The following is a 24016-nucleotide window of genomic DNA, read 5'->3' on the forward strand; positions in this document are numbered from 1 at the left end:
ATAAATAAATAGGACCCCTAGAGAATCACTGCACATTGCATCAACAAATGAATTAATCCTTGCAAATTGTAGCAAGCAGCAGCTCTGCTAGCTGAGATTTAGATTTTTATACAGACCTTTCCTCTTGTCTGGATCTGAGCCCTCCAAAACTGGAGAATTTGCACCCTTGTCAGGTGACGCATGAAAACTGGAGACTTGGGGCCAGGCCCTAAGAGTGGGCAAACCTATACATCACCAGGGGCCACCCTTAAATCTCAGGCTTTGGCCATGAAATTTCAGGGCCTGGGATAACTCCAACAGTGCAACTCTATTTGCCTTCCCTGCTCTTTGTCTGGCAGTAGACAAATACCTCTGAAGTCAAGAGGGCCATTGAAATCCTTCTCCAAAAATGGAGAGAGGAGTAGCACTATGCTTCCAGTTGTGTGTCTTCTATGCACATACTAGGTTGGTAAGAGGCAGTGCCTGTTGGGACCAAGCATAAATCTGACCCATGTCTTCACAAAAGAGCTTTTTCTGGCTGTTCCCCAAGTGACCACACACCCGGATCCTGGAAGTCTCCTGCTTGTTGCAGCTTGTTGTATGGAACACTCACTCTATGAAAACTCAAAAATCTTGCTTTCCTACAGCACAGAGATGGCTAGTGGGCATTGAAAGCATTGACTTCCATTTGCCTTCCTCATCATCTTCTTTACTGGTTAGGGCTCCTATAAGTCACTGCACAATAATATCTGGAGAACTTCATGATACTGTGAGGGCTCCTACTTTTCTCACCATTGCCACCAGTGGGAAGACCTCCTCCTCTCTCACAACTATGGACACCAACACTGGAGGCTTCTTAGATATCCTCATGGTTCCTGGGCAAGACTTCATTCATCTTATCTCCCCACCAGACAACACCACTCTTGATCAACTCCTGCCACCACAGACACTATGTGTCTGGACCCAAGCTTTCCAATATCTCTTATGTAGCGTTCTCAGAGGCACAAGTGTTGCATACAAAAAAATGTGAAGTCAAAGGCTTTTGTGACTGGCATACATAGTTTTTTGTAGGTTTTTGGGCTATGTGGCCATGCTCTAGAAGAGTTTATTCCTGACGATTCTCCTGCATCTGTGGCTGGCATCTTCAGAGAAAGAAATACAAAAAATGATTTATTATACTGAAGTTGAACATAACATCAATGATTACTTCTGTAATACATCTAAATCCTGACTGACGTTAACTCTAACTCACATTCCTAACTTCAACACTCTCTGTCACTCACTCATAACCTAACTCTGACCCTGATTCTAACTAATCTCTGTCTCTGACCCTAAGACTTTTAACTCTTATGTCTAACCGTCATGCAACCAACCTTTTAAAAATCCCCTCAGACATTCAGCCAGTCACCAGCTACTCTCATCCTTCCCATCTCTCACCCCTTGCAAGTAAGGTTGCCAGAGTGAAAATTGGAGAGGGTTCCTGTACCTTTAATGGTTGGGTAGAAGAGGAAATTTCAGCAGGTCTTTTTTTACTTATTACCTGGTTGTGTGACACGCGTCACTTTCTGAAATTCCCTCTTCTGCACCTCCATTAAAGAAAGGTACAGTAGCCCTCTCCAGTTTTCACTCTGGCAACCCTACTCCCAGCAGAACCTTACTTCATAATACAGACTACACTTTACATACATGCTCATTTGTTGTTGTATGCCTTCAAGTTGTTTTTGACTTAATGGCGACCTTAAGGTAAACTTTACCAGGGGGGTTTCTTGGCAAGGTTTGTTCCAAGGAGGTTTGCTATTGCCATCCCCGGAGTCTGAGAGAGTGTCACTTTTCCAAGATTACCCAGTAGGTTTTATGGCTGAGTAGGGAATCAAACCCTTGTCTCCAGAGTCATAGTCCAATGCTCAAACCACTTAATTTGTCTAATAAACGCAACACCATTTTCTGCACAAGTCCAGAACATCAAAAACCCTACCCCACCTTTGGAGTAGCACCTTTCATAAATGATGGCTGGGCATGATGGGAGATGCAGTTCAACACATCTGGAGGAGAGCAGCTAGGGAGAGGCTCATTTCCCTTGCACTTCAAGCTCCCCCCTCAAAAAAAATCATTGGAAGAGGGAGATCATTGACTTTCTGAACAGCTCACAGCAGTAACTGTAACTTAATCTTCAAGCCTTTCCTGTACAGCTGTACAAACTCTGGCTGCTTCTACCTCATTCCAAATGAGATTTGGTCTGGTTCAGCCTCATGTGACACACAGAAATATGCAAATAATTAGAGAGATTTGGAGTGGCAGTCAGTTTTAGTGTCATTTGAACATTTGGATAGCCCCCCAACTAACCCCAGCAAGTTATCAGGGTGGCTTGCAGTTAGAATAAAATGTTGTCTAAAATGCATGAGAACGACCAACTGATGAAACTACATCTCTGGCTGGCAGGCATCCTGTAAGCATGTGCAAGTTCCAGAAGCAGTTGCAGAAGTCCTTCAGTTGAAGAGCGTGGAAGCAGAGCTGCACATGAGTTGCCAAATTGGTGTCATTGATGTCCACTGCGCACTGGAATCATACATTTCACATTCGTTGGCACATTCGGTCCTATATTCTTGCAAATCACTAATGCAAAATTGCCATGCCACCCTGTAAGTGGCAAAGGACACTCTCTCTCCTTGATAAAAAATCTCAACCCGTTTGGTCAGAAGCCTTCAACTGACTGTGCCAGCTACTGGTTTTGGAGTCTGCCTCACATATTTTTCCTCTGGCAGCACACAGATTCCTTCAAAAATCTTTCCCCCATTCTCCAGTTCTCAGGCTTCATCCAGCTTTCAACCCCTACCCAGGTTCCATATTGCCACCTCCTTTATTTTTGAGGGTATGCAGAAAACCCTAAACCAATGTTTTTTGTGGGTTTTTCGGGCTATGAGGCCATGTTCTAGAAGAGGTTTTTCCTGACATTTTGCTAGCAGCTGTGGCTGGCATCTTCAGAGAATGCTGGCATGGAAAAGAGTGGGGTATATATACTGTTGGTTGAGGGGAAAGGATTTGCATGTTAATCTGTGTATTGTTCTGTTGTTGAATGGCACGGCCTCAGGGTGTCTATTTAATGAATGATCCATTGTCTGCTGGGAAACCACCCTCACCCTGGGTAGTTTCCCAGCAGACAATGCCAGCCACAGCTGCTGGTGAAACGTCAAGAAAAAGCTCTTCTAGAACACGGCCTCATAGCCCAACCCCCCCCCCCCCCAAAAACCTACATATGCTGGCTTTGAAAGCCTTCGACTTCACATCTAGACCAGGGATTCTCAGCCTTCGTCCTCCAGCTGGTTTGAGCTTTATTTCCCAGTTCCCACTAGGCAGCACAGTTCATGGTGAGGGCTTCTGGGAGGTGAGGTCCTAACCGTCTGGAGAACCAGTGGTTGAAAATTGCTGGTCTACACTGCCCTCTTCCTCTCCACTATCTCCATAGTGGGGGAGATGTGGAGATGAGACCAGTGGCCACCACCACTTCCAATACAGCAGGAAACCTGGCTGGATATCATGCCCAACAAATCAGCATGTTGCGTGTTAGTGTGTGTGTGTTGTGGGACTTTCCACCAGCACTGAAAAGCTATGGCAGCTTCTCTTCAAACAGAATGGGGCCTCCTAGGATGATACAGTCCTGGTGGTGGGAGAGGGAAGAGTGATGAATTTCCTACTCCTTCTGCTGTGCTACCTGAGACCTCATGATAGCACTGGCTCCAGGACTGGGGTTAGTACAGACCCAACACCAGGCCACATGTTAGAGCTGATATTGTTGTGCTGTGTAACATCTATGCAAAAGAACAGTTAAGAGAGCAACACCTGCTGGATTGAGGAGATGATGAACCCTCCATCTTCCTTTTGTTGCCATTGTCTTTGGGGAAAGCAGACTCAGGACTGACATGATATCTTGTTAGCAGCTGGTATTCTAAATCTGTTAGGGTAAGTGTCCTCTGCCTAGAAATATGGGCTGGCATCCTGTTGGTGACTTACGCATGCATAAGTGCCTCTACAAAAGCTATTGGCAATATTGGTCCAATGCTGGAGTCTGTATTCTGGTGTAAAATGCAAAAAGCAGACATGCCAATGCCGTGCTATTGGACATTGCACTCTCCAATGAGAATTGCACATCACATATTGCAGTTGGGCATTCCATATTTGTTTCCACATTCAGTTGTGCACCATTGCAATTCACTGAGGCACAATTGTTCTGTGACTGTGAGCAAAAGGTAACACTCCATCTCCTGAATTGTCAATGGTGATTTTAGTTTCACAAATTAATAAAGAGCAGTATATAGCAAAACGTAACATGGTGCAGTGGTTTGAGCATTGGACTATGACTCAGGAGAGCAGTTTCCAGAGTCTCTAAGGGTTTGAGTCCCCGCTCAGCCATGGAAGCCCACTGGATGACTTTGGGTGAGTCACACACTCTCATCCCCAGAAAACCCTGTGATAGGGTCGCCATAAATCAGAAACTTTTGAAGGCACACAACAACAGCAACAACAACAACATATAGCAATACAATAAATTAACTCCAGTTGGGGATGAGCTGCAGGTACATGTGACTATGGAGGATATCACACGACTGAAATTGGAAGTATAATCCAGTGTCATCCTGAACGGAATCATGCGTATTCATGTTATTGCGCGAAAGGTTACCACACGTGATTACTGGCAATCCGAACACACTCCGAATGCAATCACGCATCAATCCACAGTTAAGTAAATTCGGTAAACTAGAGAAGTCACAAATCCTGTTCCTAGGCAACTTTGCACTCAGTGCGCTGTTGTTTGGTGTGATGTGTATGTCTCCTTTGGTCTGCCCCCCTCCCAATCTGGAAGCGGGGGTTTCCATGAAGCCACGATGCAATTCCGCTTCAATTTTGCTTCCACTTGTCCTTTAGCATTGCTGAGGGGGGGCTGCTGCCTGCTAATGAAGAGGCATGGGCCAGAAACTATTGGATAACCATTATATTCATGTTTTAACATGACAAGAGTGAATATATGCTCGTTTTAACGTGAATAGCACATGTTCTTTCAACCATTCTTCCTGCCCCCCTCCAACCTCTTTTGTAAATTGTGGGGTTCCTTGGTTCCTCTCTTTCACTCATCTAAATATGCTATGCTCCAGTCATCTGGAGTCTCACTGAGCATGCGCAAGGGGGCCAATTCGCAATTAAGAACCCACCAATGTGATGGCTTACTTTGCACAGAATCTGGGTTGCGTTTGGGGAGGCCAATACAGCAAATTTAAGCTGTGATAAGTAATCACATAATTGCGTGAATTTTTGAATTGACAATACTATCTTCTCTTTTGAAATTGAGAGCCTCCTGTCCCGTGTGATAAACTCCTATGTTACTTGTGTGAATGGTTTGCTGACTTGGGCCCTCGAAAGAAGCAGGGTCACCACACAGCTCTGTGAGCGTGGAAGGTTCTCATACTCACAGTCAATAGCCAGGGCTGGTGGGATGTGGTGGAGCATTGTTATTTGATCTACTCACCAGATACTTCCAGAAATGTAAGCACAGGTTGAAATCCAGCATCAAGGAAATGGGAGTATAACTTTACATCACAGTTATGCCACAGTTGAACAACATTGCTTCATTAGTGCATTATAGCACTGTACAACCAAATGTGCATGTGTATTTCATGTGCAAATGCATGGCCATGGGGGATTCCAGCCATTCACTTTCTGAGCATACATATGTATAAGGGATAATTGGACCTTGCCAGCCATCCGCCAGGAGTGCTTGGATTTTGTCTACCAACATGGCCAGGGGAAAGTGGCATTTGCCCTAAGAGCCCGAATGGAGTCATAAATAACTCCTTGCGGTCAACCCCAATTCTAGAGTTCTATTCTATGAAAAGATGTTTACCTTACTGGCCCCTTTGCGTTGGAGGTCTAAATTGTGTTTCTCGGTGCTCAAATGAATGACATTTTATGCGACTGCAATGCTAAAAATCTGGAGACCGAAGAGTAGGACTTTTATTGGAGCCACACCACTGATATCTACGTAAGGGAACTCAAATCCCACAACAGATTCCAGCTGCTGTCAAACCATAGAGGCCTTTCGCTTGTGACTAAGCCCCAGTTAAGTCACCACTGCTACATCATGCGCTGACCTAAATGCATGTTGTCACCAAGTTCCTCTCAGTTCCTCTGAAAGTCTGATCTCTGCAAAGGATGGCTGTTGTGTGCCTTGTGGCTCTATTAACCCTTTGCAGTGCCCTTATTACCATGCATCTGTTATTATGATTGGTGGACTGTGCCTCTCTTTATGAAAACCTTGCCAGAAGCAGCCACAGAGCGACTCCTTCCCGCAAAGCCCTCTGCTGGGGATGAGAGCAAATGCTGGCTAACTAGAAGGAAAGAGAGCATTGTGGTGTCGTTACAAAACAGTTGTGTGTCTCACACATGTATGGAGATGCCAGAGTGAAAATAACAACCATTTATATCCTGCCCTTTTCCCGATCTGGGATTCAAGTCAGTTTGCAACATTGAAATGAGACATAAATAAAAATGTATCATTGTTGTTATTGTTGTGTGCTTTCAAGTCATTCCTGATTAACGGTGACCCGAAAGTGGGGTTTTCTTAGCAAGATTTGTTCAGAAGGGGTTTGCCATTGCCTTCCCTGAGGCTCAACCAATGAGCTTCCTGACTGAGCTGGAGATTGAATCTTGGTCTCCAGGGACACTCACAGCCCTATGCCTCGCTGGCTCTCCAAATAGAAAAGTTCAACCAAAGTTTAAAATATAATCAAACCATCCATAAAACTAAAACCAGTTTTACCCCCAAAAAAACTCCTACTAAAAATCAGAAATGAACAAAGCACAGAGAGTAAATAGCAGGGAAGGGGCCATTGTGTGTCATGCGCAGGATCACTTCAGAAATATTTCTTTATATTTATTTATAGGATACATATAATAAATATTTATTATATATTATATTTAAATACTATATTTAAAATATTATATATTATAAGAAATGTTTATTTAAATATATATATATATGTATTGATATGAACATTAAAAATTATGTATTTATATTTATTTACATAATAAATATATATGAAATGTTTATTATATATTTTATTTAAAGGTTAATTTAAAATATTATATAATCAATATTTATTTAAATAAATATTCCTTTTGATATTTAAACATATATTTATATAAATATTTCTTTTATATTAAAACCTATTAAAATTTATTTAGAATATATTTTATTTAAATATCATAGAATCATAGAATCATAGAGTTGGAAGAGACCACTAGGGCCATCCAGTCCAACCCCATTCTGCCATGCAGGAAATCCAAATCAAAGCATCCCTGACAGATGGCCATCCAGCCTCTGTTTAAAGACCTCCAAGGAAGGAGACTCTATCACCTTCCGAGGAAGTGCATTCCATTGTCGAAGAGCCCTTACTGTCAGGAAGTTCCTCCTAATGTTCAGGTGGAATCTCTTTTCCTGCAGCTTGCATCCATTGTTCCGGGTCCTGTTCTCTGGAGCAGCAGAAAACAAGCTTGCTCCCTCCTCAATATGACATCCTTTCACATATTTAAACAGGGCTATCATATCACCTCTTAACCTTCTTTTCTCCAGGCTAAACATCCCCAGCTCCCTAAGTCGTTCCTCATAGGGCATGGTTTCCAGACCCTTCACCATTTTAGTCGCCCTCCTTTGGACACGCTCCAGTTTCTCAATGTCCTTTCTGAATTGTGGCGCCCAGAACTGGACACAATATTCTAGGTGGGGCCTGACCAGAGCAGAATAGAGTGGCACTATTACTTCTCTTGATCTAGACACTATACTTCTATTGATGCAGCCTAAAATAGCATTGGCCTTGTTTGCTGCCGCATCACACTGTTCACTCATGTTCAACTTGTGGTCTACTTGGACTCCTAGATCCCTTTCACATTCAGCCATGTGTCTCCAATCCTATATCTGTGCATTTTATTTTTCTGCCCTAAGTGCATTTCCTTACATTTCTCCGTGTTGAATTTCATTTTGTTAGCTTTGGCCCAGCTTTCTAGTCTATTCAGGTCATTTTGAATCTTGATCCTGTCCTCTGGAGTATTAGCTATTCCCCCTAATTTGGTGTCATCTGCAAATTTGATAAGTATGCTTCCAATTCTGTCATATTAATTTCATAATTAATATTTAAATAAATATTTCTTTAGATATGAGAGCTAATTAAAATTTATTTATATTTATTTGTATAAGAAATATAAGGAGTATTTATATACATATATTTTATTTAAATATTATGTTTAAAATAGGTTTTAAATTCTTTAAATCCCCTATTGATTCCTATGGACACGTTCAACTTCCGCCCAGGAGAGGGGAAAAACCTCAACCGGAAACGGAAAAACAAGTTGTAGCGTGTTCCTGACGTCACTGCCCTTCCTCCCTAACGCACCGCCTCCCTCTCAACTCCATTCGCTAACGGACCTGCCACTCAGTCTTTTCGCCTCCACCTCCCTCTCGTCCTTTTTCCAACCTAAGCTCCGCCCATACGATTGGAGCGTCCTCATTCGTCGCGGCACCTAGCCGTCCTGCCTCGGCGCCCCGCCTCCCGAGCTGTGCTGCGCATGCGCGCTCTCCCTCAACGCTGTGAAGTCCGTGGTTGAGGTAGCTCACCTCGCCGCCGCCATGTTCCGACGGAAGCTGTCGGCGCTGGACTACCACAACCCGGCCGGGTTCAACTGCCGAGGTGAGGCGAAGTTGAATTGGTCGGACTAGGCCGCGTCCCTCTTCTCCATTCGCCCCATTCGTGGCAGGTAGAGGCGGCCCTGGTGCGCATGCGCGAGAGAGCTCTTTGTGGGCCACGCCCCCGGGCTTGCCTTGGCCACGCCCCCTTTGCTCATTCCTTTCCCCCCTCCCCTCCATGCTTTATCCACACCAAAGAAATAATCCGGTTTGAGACTGCTTTAACTGCTCTGGGTCAGTGCTGGGGAATCCTGGGAATTGTAGTTGTATTAGAGCTCTCTGACAGAGAAGGCTAATTGTTATCAATAATAATGATAATAAAATTAATATGTATTTATATAGTGCTGTAAGTTTTGCACTTTAAAATACAACCGGAAAACTATCGGGAAGTGTCTCACAAAACTCCAGTTTCCGTAATTTCCTGGCATTGGGCCATGATCAGGCAGTGTCAGACTGGACTGGTTCTGCTGTGTGCTTTGCTACTACTACTATAATAATAATAATAGTAATGATAATAATGATATTTATTTCTTATCCTCTACCCATGGATCAAGGCAGGAAACAAGAATTAACAGATAAACAACATCGGTTAAAACACGTCAATTCAAATATGCATCAGTTTTACAAGGACTAGTAAGATGCACGCATATTAAAACATAGAGAGACCTTGTAGCACCTTTGAGACTAACTGAAAGAAAGAAGTTGGCAGCATGAGCGTTGCTAGACTTCAGCCTACTTCCTCAGAGGCATTCGGTGGAGTGGAAGCCAGGGACAGACATAGATACGATCTGAAGAGAAACCAGAGTATAGGGACAGACATACATATGGCATCCTGACATAACAATAGCATCTATATGTCTGTCCCTGGCTTCCACTCCACCGAATGCCTCTGAGGAAGTAGGCTGAAGTCTATGAACGCTCATGCTGCCAACTTCTTCCTTTCAGTTAGTCTCAAAGGTGCTACAAGGTCTCTCTACATACTGATTCTACCGACCAATACGACTATATCTTTGACTTCTACATATTAAAACAATCCACATTTAAACTCCCATCATTTAAAATTTCACAATTTAAAAAGCATCTGGATAAGCGTGTCGGATAAACCTGGCTTGGCTGCCCAGTCTAAGTTAAGCGGATGACACCATGCTACTAGAGGAAAACATCATGGACTTGGAAGGTCAGAGGAGAAAGTGCAAAGGGAAGATTAATGCCAAACATAGAGAAAACAAAATAAAGAAAACAAAAGTAATGGCCACAGAGGACCTATATTAATTCAGCCTAAACAATGAGGAAATTGAAATAGTAAGCGATTTCTCATACCGTGGATCAAGCATTGACCAGAACAGAGACTGCAGTCAAGAAATCAGAAGACGTCTAGGAATGGGGAGGGCAGCTATAGAAGAACTAGGTAGAAGTTTTCTCTTGACACAGATGTCTAATCGTAACTGATCGTAAGGGTCAGTTTTCATCTCCATTACTAAGCCAAAGAGCCAACATTGTCCGAAGATGAATCCGGTGGTCGTGTGGCCAGCATGACTGCACTGAACGCTGTTACCTTCCCACTGAAGTGTTGAGGATCCAGTGGACAGCCAAAAGGACAAACAAGTGGGTTCTGGAGCAGATCAAGCCTGAATTCTCCCTGGAAGCCAAGAGGACTAAACTGAGGCTGGTGTACTTTGGTCATATTATGAGAAGGCATGCCTCTCATTAGAAAAGACAATAATGCTAGGAAAGGTGGAAAGAGAGGAAGATGGCACACCAGATAGATAGTCTCAATTAGGAAGGTCACAAGAGCGAATTTATAGGACCTGACATGTTGATGACGAAGGGACCATTGCACAGTACACAATACAGAATGCCCAACCATACACAGCTTGCAAAGACAAGGCACAGATGAACGTACAGACTCTGCCTTTCCACTTCCGCTGCTGTCAGCAGAATACAAAACAGCAAGTCTTTTTGTTGTGCTAATTATTTCATGAAGATAATAATTTTCTGCTTGTTGGCCAAACAAGAAAGATGTTTCTGATGGCATACAAATTGAAATCTAGAGGTTAGGTGCAAAATTAGAACGTCAACATTGTTGTAAGTAATAGACTTGAACAGGTAGCATAACAGAATAATGCAGTAATGCAAATAATAGTTTTTCTTTTGACTTTTTGGGGGGATGATCAAATGTAGTAGCATCTATTAGATTGGTTGGTTTTATGTTTTTTCATAGACAGTTTTGCCCCATAGCCATATAATCTCATGTCAGTTGAATAACTCAAGATAAACCGTCTGCATCTGTGTGATGTGTATTTGTTTTTTCCTTATAGATGAAACAGAATTCCGAAATTTTATTGTTTGGCTTGAAGATCAGAAAATCCGGCACTACAAAATTGAAGACAGAGGGAACTTAAGAAATATTCACAACGCCACAGAATGGACAAAGTCTTTTGAAAAGGTAGCATCATTTTAAGCCTTACTTCTGCATCACAGCTCCCACGCATTAAGCACCATTGCCTCAGAAAGGGCATCAGGAAAGGTGCAGAAAAAACAGCTTCAATTATCCCGTGGCTGGAGTATCTTCTATAATGGGAAAAGCTAAGGAGTTTGGGGCATGTTAATTTAGAACAATTCCACTGCGGGAGGAGCAAACCATGATCAAGATTTTTAAGATAATCTGTGTTGAGAGTAACTACTCAGTTACAATATTAAGGAGGGGTTAAATGCTGCTGTTGCCTGCTTCCACCAGTTTGGTTCATCATGAGACTGGAAGAGCTGGAAGGATCAGTTACAAAGCAGCAAATGCTGGCCTGACAGTGGTCATTAATAGGTCTAATGTTGGCTTTTTTAAAATGGCAGCATACTGGTTTATAAGCTTCCCAGAAATCTCTGGCTAGCCACTGTCAGGGATACAGGAGCCAGACAAGGGAGACTTGCTCTGATACTGCAAGCAGATGTTGATATTAAATGACAGGTTCTTACTAGATTGTGATGGCCTTGTGAGACATCATTTCAGCATGGTAGGAATTTTCTTACTCTGGCTTTACCCCATGCCACAACGGGGGGAAAGAAGATATTAGAACCCTAGAAGCACCAGGACCAGCCACGGTGTCTTGCTTATTGGTACTTTTCCATCACAGCCAGATGACAGTAGGATAGAAAGGATGCATCCAGCTTGAATATTATCAATGTGACTCTGTTACAAGCCATATGATGGCATATTTCATGCTGCTGCATGCTTCTACATGAAGGCAACCTGCATCTTTCACCAAAACCAAAGTATAGGAAGGTACTGTAAATGTGCCTTTTTATTATTTTCTGCTCTCCATTCTCCCCAGTTTCATCTTGGAGGTAAAATAAATTAACAGAACTAATCAGTCTGTTCCTCCAGTAAATTATGTGCAGATTAACAGTTCAAACATGTGATGTGATACTTGGTGCTTCTCATTGATGCTGTGTCAGTGGGTCAGTCTTTACTTTCTGTGTTGTCTATCTGCTTTATGAAGCCCACTGCTCCTATGTAATTGGAGAGAAATGCCAAGCTCTGCTCAGTGGGTTTTTGAGCATTTCCTCAGAGGCTTTCTGGATAGATGGCTATTTTATTGAATTTAGGAGGCTTAATCAGATTATTTTTTTAATTTCAGGAGTAAACCAATTTACTTCATATTAGTTCTTCACACTATTTGAATGCCTAGGAGAGTAGGAGACAGTTCTAAACTTCATTTTTGATCTTTGAAATGCCCTGTCTGTTAACCATCATTAACATCTCTTGCTGAGATTGAAATGAATGGAATTGCCACAAGACCATGGCTGCGTACTTTATACCTTTCTTGTTGTTTTCGTGCAGAGGTAAAATCCTCCATGCCTCATTGGTTTGTTTGTTAGATTTATAACCCACTTTCTTCTGATTAAACTCAGATGCTCATCCATTTGTGGTCTGGGTGTGGCTGCAGCAAAGTATCATATCCTGTGCATTCAGTTCATACCTGAGACACACACATGTTGTTGTTGTTTTACATGCCATATATGTACTGAGGTACAAACATTAGGATGTCCTTGACATAAAAAGCATTAGACCAGTTGTGACAATAGTGATTGTTACCTGCTTCCTCCTGAGCCCACATTTCAAAAAACCCTAATACTGGTCAAATGCCACTTGTCTGCAAAGCTTCTCTTTTAAACAAAACCTGTAACCTTTGCTGATTTCATGTTCATACTTCATATTCTTGTTTGACTATTTTAAACAGTACCTTAAAGATGTGAATTGTCCATTTACCGTACAAGAACGGCAGGAAACCATTGATTGGCTTCTGGGATTGGCGGTTCGGCTGGAGTATGGGGACAATGGTAGGTTTGGCTCTTCCCTGCTCTCTTGTCTTAATAGGAGATTGGTGATTTTGTTAGATCTAATTGTATTTTTTAAACTGAGTCAAAAACAAGTGTGTATGCAACAGTTAACTCTGTAATTTACTTTTATTGTATTGTTGTTTGTTTGCTTGCTTGATTGCTTGTTTATATCCTGCTTTTCTCACAAAATCAGGACTCGAGGTGGGTTACAATTTAAAAATACAATACAGCTACAAACAAAAAAGTGAACATTAAAATGAGATTAAACTATTGACAATATTAAAATGATTTAAAACTACACCTAAAAAGATAAATTATTATTGAAAGGTAAAAAGCAACCAAAATATTTCAGTCTAAAACAGGACAGCAGCCCCGAGCCCATTCTTTAAAAATTTCTGTTTTAAAAAAGTCTGTCTGAACAACAACAACAAAAGTAGCCTGTTGATGGAAGAACAACAAGGGGGGGGGGCGGTCTGGGCCCCTCTGGGAAGGGAGTTCCAAAGTCTAGGGACAGCTGCCAAGAAGACCCTTTATCATGCTGGAGACTGTAGTTTAGCAAGGCCCAAGAGCTCCCTAGCTGAGAATTCTAAATGCCCCTCCCTATACTGCAAATCCCAGGATTTCATGGGAGGCAGTCATAGCAAAGTGGAATAATAGTGCTATAACAATGTAATGTGATATTGTCCCTAGTTTTACAAGTTTGAAAATGTTCAGCTGACTCCAAAGTCTTCATAGAGTGTACAGCTTTGTTCTCACATTTTCTTCTATATGGATAATAGTTCCAGAACTACGCAAAAAAAACGTTTACTTTCACTAGCGATAGTTTCAGCTGCTACTTATGCTTAATTATTATTATTAGCAACTGACAAGCATCCATAATGAAGTCTCCGGACAATTTGGGCAGCTGCTTCAGTTCTATGTACGTTCTGTTCTCATGAATAAGAATAATGGTTTAGTGCTTGTTCCTTTTGTTGTCCTGTGGCTTTCTTTCATTTTTAGCTTGTTCTTCTTTCTCTGACCTCTTGGGTTCATGGGCCCAAATGGCTTTTGTTTCAACAGCTGACAAATATAAGGACTCCACGCCTGAAGGATCTAAAAATGCAGATAATGCAGCCAAAAATGCAGAACCTCTGATAAACCTAGATGGTGAGTAAAGGTCCAACTTTTTTTACTTGCTCTAAAACAGAGATTTAAAACATTGGGCCCACCTCCGTATATTTTGGAGTACAACCCCAGTAGTTCTACATCATCTGCCATGGTGGCAGGAGCTCCTGGGAACTGAAGTCCCAGACATCTGACGGGCCAGATGCCTAGCCCTTCTGTAAATACTGATAAGTGGCTTAAGTGACAATAAATTTAGGTTGCTCTATTTGGAATCAACTTGTGTGTGCCTGTGTGCTTTTTCACAGTGAACAACCCTGACTTTAAGGCAGGTGTGATGGCTCTGGCAAACCTCCTTCAGATCCAGCGTCATGATGACTACTTGGTGATGCTGAAGGTGAGTTTATTACTGACCATTATGCTTGCTTCAAAAATATGTTGATGGCCAAACATTTCCATTTGTAGTTGGAAATCTTGAAATTCCAGCCTGGTTGCAAGAGCAGCCTGGAGTTTATATAAAGTATGTCAGTAAATAGGCAAGTCCATGAATAGAAAGGCTTCTTGGATTTCAGAATAAAAATTAACAAGGACATGTATATAAAATAAAATGTAACAGAATATAGGTATAGCTTAGTTAGTGAAGTTAAAGTATTCCTGGATATTACTACCTGAACACTAAAATTTGATACCAGAGGTAGAAATAACATGAAAAGAATAGGGAAGAAAAAGAAAAACAGTTTAACATGTTTCAGCAAACGTTTTATCCAAAGCTAGCAAAATGCACATGTGAAATGAAACACGCAGATCAGGAAAACTTTGCATAAGTAAACAAATATTTTGAACCGTCTAGAGACTGCTTGAAAGTTTCTTCAAAAATGCATTTTTCATAAGCCTCACTTTTCATATGATTTCCATTTTAGTGGCCAGACTTAGTAGATCTGTGTTTATTTAACATACTTGGGGTAGCTAGTGAAGCAGGCTTAACTTCTCGCCACTTATCACTGTTTTGCTGCTCACATGGTAAATAAGGGATTCTGGAGGCAATTACTGTTTCCCTTGCCTGTGGTAGGCAGGCACACACCACAACAGTAGGATCAGCTAGAATAGAATCCCTGTATTTCCCGGCTCAAGTTTTGTTTAGTGTAGTTTACTGCTAGCACACTACTGTAACCTGACACTGGAAGTTTGCGTTTCCCCAGCTCTTCTTCACTATTTTCACAATGCTGATGCTGCTAAAAAAAACATTTTATCTAGACAGAGGATGAAGAGGAAAGGGGGACTGGGGAGGGAGGGGAAAGAGAGAATTTGTAAAAATGAGCATCTTTATCAGAGGCTTTGTTAAATGAGGTATGCATATATACAGCTATACAGATGTAGTAGAGATAAGATTTTGACAAGTCTTATTTCATAAGTATACTTCCTCAGATTCCACAGCAACTTTCTTCTTTCAGTACTAATGGACAAAGACAGTGCTCAACGTTATGTTGTTGTTGCTACTGCTGCTGCTGTATGCCTTCAAGTTGTTTCCAACTTACAGTGCCCCTAAGGTGAATCTATCATAGCATTTTCTTGGCAAGTTTCTGCAGAGCGGATTTACCATTGCCTTTCCCTGAGGCTGAGAGCATGTGACTTGTCCAAGGTCAACCAGTGGGTTTCATGGCTGAGCTGGAAATTGAACCCTGATCTCCTGAGTCATAGTCCAACACTCAAAACCACTATGCCATGCTGGTTCTGTATAACGTCAAGGTTGTCCATCAACAGAAGGTTGATTTCTTCCCAGCTGAAAAAATTAGGATCTTTTTGGTCTCAGGAATCAAATGAGAGCAGTTATATTTGGCTTTTAAAATATTACAGAGCAGCTGTTCGATGAGAGGAAGTCCATATTCAATTGCTGTATAATCTTGAGGTCTTTCTTTCTCAATTTGTACTTGAACAAAAATGTGGGAATGCAAAAACATGTATACATGAAATAAATTGAACTGAAATGTGGAATTCAGAGCCGGCATCCTTAGCCATGTGGCATCTGTGGCTTAGATGTGTATGGAGGATATGCCCAGATACCTTTTGATTATCCCTCCAGTTACTCTGCCTGATTCTGCGTTACCCTGTGTGGAGATCACTACAGGGCCACATGAAACACAATAACCAGCTGTGTATCTTCAGTTCTAGTAGCAGGCAAAATCTGAGAGCCAGCATGGTGTAGTAGTTTGAGCATTGGACTGCAACTCTGGAAATCAGGGTTCGATTCCCTGCACGGCCATGGAAATGCTTTGGGTGATCTTAGGTGAGTCAGAGAGTGTCAGCCCCAGAAAACCCTGTGCTATGTACTCCATAGATTTACCATTAACTGAAACGACTTGAAAGGCATACAACAACATGCTGGCAAAATGGCTCTGAGAGAGGGGGCTTAAAATAAGAGAGAGCTTGCAGTGGGTACATAATCCTTTGCCTGCCTGTGTACCTGTTTCTCATCTTAAAATTCCTCCCCTCCACAATCCCTCTCCCTCTGGAGGTGCCAGGTGCCTATAGGGAAACAGCAAGTGAAAAAGGGCAAGCACATTCCAGAGCTTAGCCATTCAAAATCTTGTAGTTATCTTTCCATGAGCAAACAGTCCACTGGGATTTAAAAATAGATTTGTTTGCAGCATCCTATTTGGCCTGGAGTGCAGCACTTAAGGGGGAGGCAATAAATCTTGAACATTAATATTCCATTCCTCTTTCATAATTGAAATGAAAAAGGGATGCTTGCAAACTAGTGCAAAAGCACACAAGATCATTCCTTGAAGTGGACTGGCCAATGAAATATGTTTCCCAGGAAGAAGAAATGTAATCTATCTTCAAGTACTAGGTCAGTTGCAGTAAAACAAACAGTGGCCACTGTTCAGACATCTAGGGTGCAAGTCTGAAAAGGATCAGTTAATTAGCAAAGACTTCATTTGGTATATAGGTACAGACCAGTCCAATGAACGTTCGTGGCCATGTTGGCTGAGGATCTTAGAAGACACCAGGACACTGCCGGGTTCTATACTGTAGACTTCTCAGGAGAAGATAAACCTCCTTTTCCTGATTAATATACTGAAAAGGACACATCTGCTGACAATATTGCATAATTTGCCACTGAATGTAGCACCAGGTCTTTCAAGAGTTTCTAGTTTGTATAGGCCTTGGCTTATCTGTGCTATCACCTTTTTTTCCTCCCTAGGCAATTCGCATTTTGGTTCAAGAGCGCCTGAGTCAGGATGCTGTTGCAAAGGCAAATCAATCCAAAGAGGTATGTCTCTATCCAGTGTATGAGTTATTCCGTTGAATTGTGGCCTTTGTCTGTGGTTTTACTGTAATATGGTTCAATTGTTTAAATTGAAATCCATGTGGAGAAGTTAAAATCAGCAGCAGCCTGGGTGGCTATACTTAACAAAGGTCATTTTTCAGAAGCAGTCACAGTGCTGAACGCTTAACTTGAATAAAGGTGTTTTTTTGGGGGAAAGACCCTTCTAGCACCACTGTACAGTTGGAGTGATAAATGTGAACTGGCCAAAAGTAAATTTCAAGGCTTCTGCAGAGGAATCAGCTATTTACTGATCCCTGACTTGCAAAGCCATGTCATAGCAATGACAAGTACCAGGAGCCTCTAGCTATATGTTTATAATTCTTTAAGTGAACATACAAATTCCCTCAACTCCTGTGTTCTTCAAAATACTAAAACAAGGGAGCAGCATTGTTCATTCAGTGGAGAACAAGAATCTCCTGAGACTTGTTGCAGGCAGCCCAAAGTGGGTCACATACAGAAGGAAGATGCATGTTCTGTTTCTTTAACATCTTGTACTTCTGGCATCGTAAATGGAGGTCAGTGGATAATTTTCTCTCAAGTCCCTTCTAGGCAACACAGAGTTCAGAGCTGGTCTGCTGAGCATCTGGCTATGCTTGGTGTTCGCATTGCCCATTAATCCTTCCTGTCAGTTTCCCTTGTGGCAATTTGTACTATGCAAGAATAATTGTCAAGTGCCGCTCTTGTCATCTGTTTGAATAGGCAGATGAGCTAGTATATCAGTCCGCAAACTAATCAGCCTTAACCAGTAGTGGGAAATTATGCGAGTTAAAGGCACTTCTCTGCATTTTGGTTTGCAAATAAAGATGACATTTCTATCAGCATAGATTTTAACTTGGATCAACAATACTGCTTGCCTAATCACCAAGAGTGAGTATTATTCCTCTTGCAAGAGACTGACAACAGCCAGTGACATGTTCTTGGTTTGCTCCAATTTTGTTTTAAAAACACTTTAAAAACAATTTAAAAAATAATTAAAACAACGCCGTTAGGACAGTATAAAATTAAGATATAAACATACACTAGTCAAAACACATAATCTAAAACACCTACTCCATATAAAAGCCACCTTGTCATGATTTTTAAAAAGCCTGCCTGAATAAAAACATTTTTACTTGCCGGCGAAAGACCATGAGGGAGGGGGGCAGCCTAGCCTCCCATGGAAGGGAGTCCCAGAGGATGGAAACAGCCACTAAGGAGGCTCTATCTCATGTCCTCACTAAGAGAGCCTGGGATGGTGGTGGGACCGAGAGAAAGACTTCCCCAAAGATCTTAGGGCTTTGGTTGGCTTGTGTGGAGAGATACAGTCTCTCAAATAGTTTGGATCTAAGCCATGTAGGGCTTTATAGGTCATGATCAGCACTTTGAATTGTGCCTGGAAATGAACCGGTAGCAGTGAAGCTGTTTCAACAAGGAAGTTACATGTTCCCTATAACTGGCCCCATTTCAGCATTCTCACTGAAGTGTTTTGCATGCACTGAAGTTTCTGAACAGTTTCCAAAGGCAGCCCCATGTAGTGTGTTACTATAGTCTAAATGGGATGTAATTAACGCATGTGTCACCATAAACAGACCGACTTCTCAAGGAACATGTGCAGTTGGAGCACTAGTTTACCTATGCAAATGCACTGCTGGCCACCCAAGCTGCAAGCCTGAGATTTCAGAGAGAGTGTAACCCCATCTAGCACTGGCAGAGTCCCTATTCCCTGATCTGCCTTGCAATTGACCAGAAGCACTTTTGTCTTGTCTGGATTGTTTCAATGTGTTTGCCCTCATCCAGTCCATTACTTGACAGCAGACACTGGTTCAGTACTGAGACAGCTTCCTTGGAATCAGATGGAAAGGAAAGATAGGGTTGGGTGTCATCCGCATACTGGTGACACCACACCCCAAATCTCCAGATGAACTGAAACCTATCCTGCTGACTTGCTATCTATGCCTCTATAAAAAAGAATTGAAAGCCTCATCTCTGTGCTAGCAGATTTGAAGTAACTGTCTGAAGGAATCTTCCCCAGGTTTCATACAGTGAAAAAAAAGGACAGAAAGTTTTGTTTCAAGTTGTTCAGCAACTCCCCACCTTTGGATCCTTGTCTTTTCTGCAGCGAGGGAGAACATCCTTGATTGATGCATGCAGGGCAGTCACATGGAAATCTTTATCTTCTTCTGTTAGGAGCTATGATTTCAGTACTTTTGCCTCCCTCAGAACTTCAGTTGGATGGCAGATGCCCAAAGAGAGATTGCATCAAGTCCTTCATCTTGTGTCTGACAAAGGATGGCATCTGATTTCCATGCAGCCATCCTGCAAATACCAGCCATTGCAAAAGATGATTACATAAAGGGCAAACAATTTCCCCTCCACAGGGGGATTTGCAGAACTGGCAAAGCCTCCTCTGATTTGCAGAGAACTTTGGACATCCAGTGAACACCTTGCCAACTTTTCCTGGCCTCCTCTGAAGTTTCCTACAGAACATTAGAGTCTTTCCGGCTTTCTAGAAATCACCACAGCTCTTCAGTTATGACTCTTACAGCAACCTCCCCAAAGAGAGTGGATAGTTTTTCTTGCACTGAGGTTTGCTTACGTAAGAAAAGAAACAGATGGGTGTTTCTCTTGCTGTTTCATATCTTATCTCTGCCTCCTTTTGCGTCAACAAGAATCCATCACTCTCCCAAGCTCTGTGTGCTTCCCAGGGGGCTTCGAAGGGAGGCAGAGTCCTTTTCAGTCCCACAATATTTTGAACAAAGTGCTTTTTTTTAAAAAAAAATGTGACTTCTACACTTCTTATTTTCTTCATCCGACAATGGAAAATAGAGAAAGCCCAGTCTTGCTTGGAAGGACTCCTCAATTGCCACACAAGTGAGATAGTAGTAGTACGGAAGACAGACAGCAAGTCAAGCAGACATTTTGACATTAAAATCATTTTTAAATTTCCCTATGTATTTATATTTTTTGCACACTGAGGATGTAGCTGAGTGGTGAAGCTCCCAGGTTTAATTATCAGTAACTAGCATGGGAAATATATATATTGTTTTCTTTTCCCATCCTCTCATGCACTCTCTTTAGAATCTGAGGTTATGTTCAGGTTAAGTTTTGCAAGGAATCTACTAGATGGTGATACCAATACTGTGAAATACTCTGCTAAGGGAGCTCTGCCTGGCCTAGACATTAGGTTTTCTAGGCATGAAGTGTCTTCCTAGCTGTTTTTGTTATTTATTTATTTATATTTATTTATTTATATTATTTCTCTGCTACTGAATAAATAGAGTTTAAGGTACATAGCGCATGATACATAATTATTTTCAAAAATATAATTTTTAAAAAAAACAATAGCAGAGATACATCAGTTAAATCAAGGAAAACTGATCTTAAACTTTAAAAGCCAGAAAATCTCCAAATCAATGAAAAGTTCTAAAATGTGCCCTTAAAGGTATGGGTGACATAAAAACCCCCACAAAACTTCACCTTTTGAAGAAAGAAAGAAATACAAAGTAGGTGCTAGGTGAGCCTTTTTGGGGAGGGCTTGTAACAACTGAGCAGCTATTGCCAAGAGGCCACTCACAAGACCTCACTTGGAGGAGCCACACTGAGAAAAGTGACAATGACCTCAGTATTTGGCTAGATACCTGTGGAGGGGAAATGATCTCCCAGAAAATCTTGTCACAAGCCGTTTAGGACTTTAGAATCAACTCCCAAAACATACTGAAAGGCAATACAACTAGCTAACTGAACCTTGGCATAATGTGTTTAGATGAGCCTTTCTCAACTTCTTTCACCTTGAGTAACTCTTGAAATAATTTTTAGGACAAGATTGATTGATCGTATTAAATTAATAAAAGGTGTACCAAGGCTCTGATGCTGCCTGGGTTCATTAAATGGAATGAACTGAAATGCAGGTGAGTCAGATTCATGATCACCCAGCAACCCTGATGTAGAACAAGTGGCTCTTTAACTTCTAAGTGTTTTTCAAGAGCTTTAATTCTTCCTGTCACAATCCTGCACAGTGCATGTAGTTTATGTTGAAAGGAGAACTGGGATCATCCAGAAAAACAGGAGCATCCTTTTAAAGGATTTCCTTTCTTCAGGCTCACTAAGTGGGAACTACATCCTCTTACCTAAATCATTAGCAAGAATCACTGGCTTGATCTTGGCAAATCATTTCAGTATGTAACAGTGCTTTTGCAGTGATGTACTGTCTCTGCTTTCTTTTAGGGTTTGCCAGTCTCCTTAGACAAGCACATTCTTGGTTTCGACACAGGAGGTAAGAAAGTTTCCTTCAGTTTTTGGCCTCTCTCTCTCTCTCTTCAGTCTTCCTTGTTTTATTGCTTAGTCAATGTTGGTTTTGTTCCTCCTCTGTTGTGCACAATCCCATTAACTTTCCTCAAAGGTTGTGCTTCTCTTTTTTGGAAAAATTGTGGTCAGCGTGTGGAGAAAACTGCACAATTTTGACCAGGATAAAAATGTTACACTAACTTTTAACAACACATTTGTGTTGATTGCAGTTCTCTTGTCTGTTCCTTTGTATTTATTTATTTCATTTCATTTCATTTTTATGCTTCCTTTCTCCCAGAATGAGACCCAAGGTGGCTCACAAGCATGGCTTATTATATGGCGTATTTGCAGTACACATTCTTTTGCCATGGTTTGGGGCGGCATAGTTGAGTGTGGGATTTTTGTGTCTTCATTTTTGAGCCCCTTTGAGTTGTAGTGCTGGCAGGGGTGTCCTGCAAAATAACTTTTTCAAGCTCTGGATTGTCTCAACTTTAAGAGTAATTATTTATTTATTTCATTCATTTATTTATTTCAAGGATTTATATCCCACTTTTCTCCCACCATGGGATAATTACTGGACTAATTATGTGATGGTTCAGTATGCCAGAACACAGAAGATGGGAAGACCCATGCTTTGGTGATATGGATCATGTTTTGTATGCAAACACTTCCAGGCAGACTTTGTGTTGGCATTTGTAGGGCAGAGGCTCTCTGACCTCCGGGAACTTTCTTGGTCTAGACTTGATGAACCATCATTTATACTGTATATGACAGTTTGACATCTTCATTGGACTAACTTACAAATTGTATATCATCACATTTCAGTATATCTTTAGAATCAAGAGCTGAGGGGATGATTTTTAAGTCAGGGATGGGGATGGTTCAGATTACAAACACAGTTGGTGGTGACACGAGAGGGCCTTTTCTGTGGCTGCCCCTAGACTGTGGAATCATAGAATCATAGAGCTGGAAGAGACCACATGGGCCATCCAGTCCAACCTCATTCTGCCATGCAGGAAATCACAATCAAAGCACACACACACACACACACACCCCCGGCAGATGGCCATCCAACCTCTGTTTAAAGACCTCCAAGGAAGGAGACTCCGCCACTCTTCAAGTGAGTGTGTTCCACTGTCAAACAGCCCTTACTGTCAAGAAGTTCCTCCTAATGTTGAGGTGGAATTTTTCTCTGCCCAGAGAGGCCAGAATGGCCCCTTCCTTGTTATCCTTCCACCAGCAAGCTAAGTCCTACCTGTTTAGACAGGCTTTTAAAACAAAGTTTTTAAAGCATGGGATGGTGTTGTATTGTTTTAAAGTATTTTTAATATTTTTATCTTTTTAATAGTATTTTTATACTTTTAATAGTACTGTTTTTTAACGTTGTGAGCTGCCCTGAGTCTCAGTTTTGGGGAAAGGGTGGGATATAAATAAATAAATAATAATAATAATAATTGTTGGGACTGCAGCTCCCACCGTTCTTCACCATGAGCTGTGATAGCTAGGGCTGCTAAAACCTGCATGTTACAACACTTTTTGTCCCGTACTGGCTTAACAATTAATAACTTGGTAGTGTTGTGAGCTGGAAAATGGTGGAAGAAAACCCTAACATAAATTCTGCTAGTGAGGAAGGATAGGGAGTCCAGTTTGGCCTTTCACCCTGTCTCAAATGCTGGTTTAATACCACATGGTACTCTTAGGGGTCCTTAGATTGGGCTTGTTTCAGAGACATAGCTAAACACACTAATGTACATAATATATCCACGAAATTGACTAAGCTCAGTGTACTTGGAGAAAATAGGCTTATCATGGAAACTTGGCCTGTTCTTCAAAAGGAATGGTGAATTAAACTTGAGCCCTGTTTCTTTTCTTCTTCTTCTTCCAACCTTCCTTCCTGTGGCCAACTCCTGCCCCCAAGATGCCGTTCTCAATGAAGCTGCTCAGATCCTCCGCCTGCTGCATATAGAAGAGCTCCGTGAGCTGCAGACAAAGATCAATGAAGCCATCGTGGCTGTTCAGGCAATCATTGCCGATCCAAAAACTGATCACAGACTGGGCAAAGTTGGCAGATGAAGGACGAAAAGCCTCCCGGCTCTCCCATGGCAGGCACGCAGTGTGGAAGCTCCTCTCCAAACCTAGCATGCGATTCAGAAAGGCTACAGCTCCTGAGTTTGGAAAGAAAACAAGGGCAACGGCCAGCACATCTACTAAATATCATTTTCCTTTGCATAAATAAAGCTTGGATGAAATGGATCCAAACTGTTATCCTTGTAGGAAGGGGT

General features: G+C 41.8%; 1 protein-coding gene across 1 annotated transcript; it reads left to right on the plus strand.

Annotated features, from left to right (window-relative positions):
* The first annotated feature begins 8553 nt into the window (after window positions 1-8553).
* On the plus strand, window positions 8554-23987 carry RTRAF (RNA transcription, translation and transport factor). Its single transcript, XM_042447841.1, has 8 exons — window positions 8554-8711; window positions 11026-11153; window positions 12943-13042; window positions 14102-14188; window positions 14452-14540; window positions 17346-17414; window positions 21675-21723; window positions 23653-23987. The coding sequence occupies exons 1-8, from the start codon at window positions 8651-8653 to the stop codon at window positions 23805-23807; spliced, it is 738 nt and encodes a 245-aa protein (XP_042303775.1). The 5' UTR covers window positions 8554-8650; the 3' UTR covers window positions 23808-23987.
* Window positions 23988-24016: the final 29 nt, after the last annotated feature.

This window comes from Sceloporus undulatus, chromosome 1 (assembly GCF_019175285.1).
Source record: "Sceloporus undulatus isolate JIND9_A2432 ecotype Alabama chromosome 1, SceUnd_v1.1, whole genome shotgun sequence".
NCBI lineage: Eukaryota > Metazoa > Chordata > Lepidosauria > Squamata > Phrynosomatidae > Sceloporus > Sceloporus undulatus.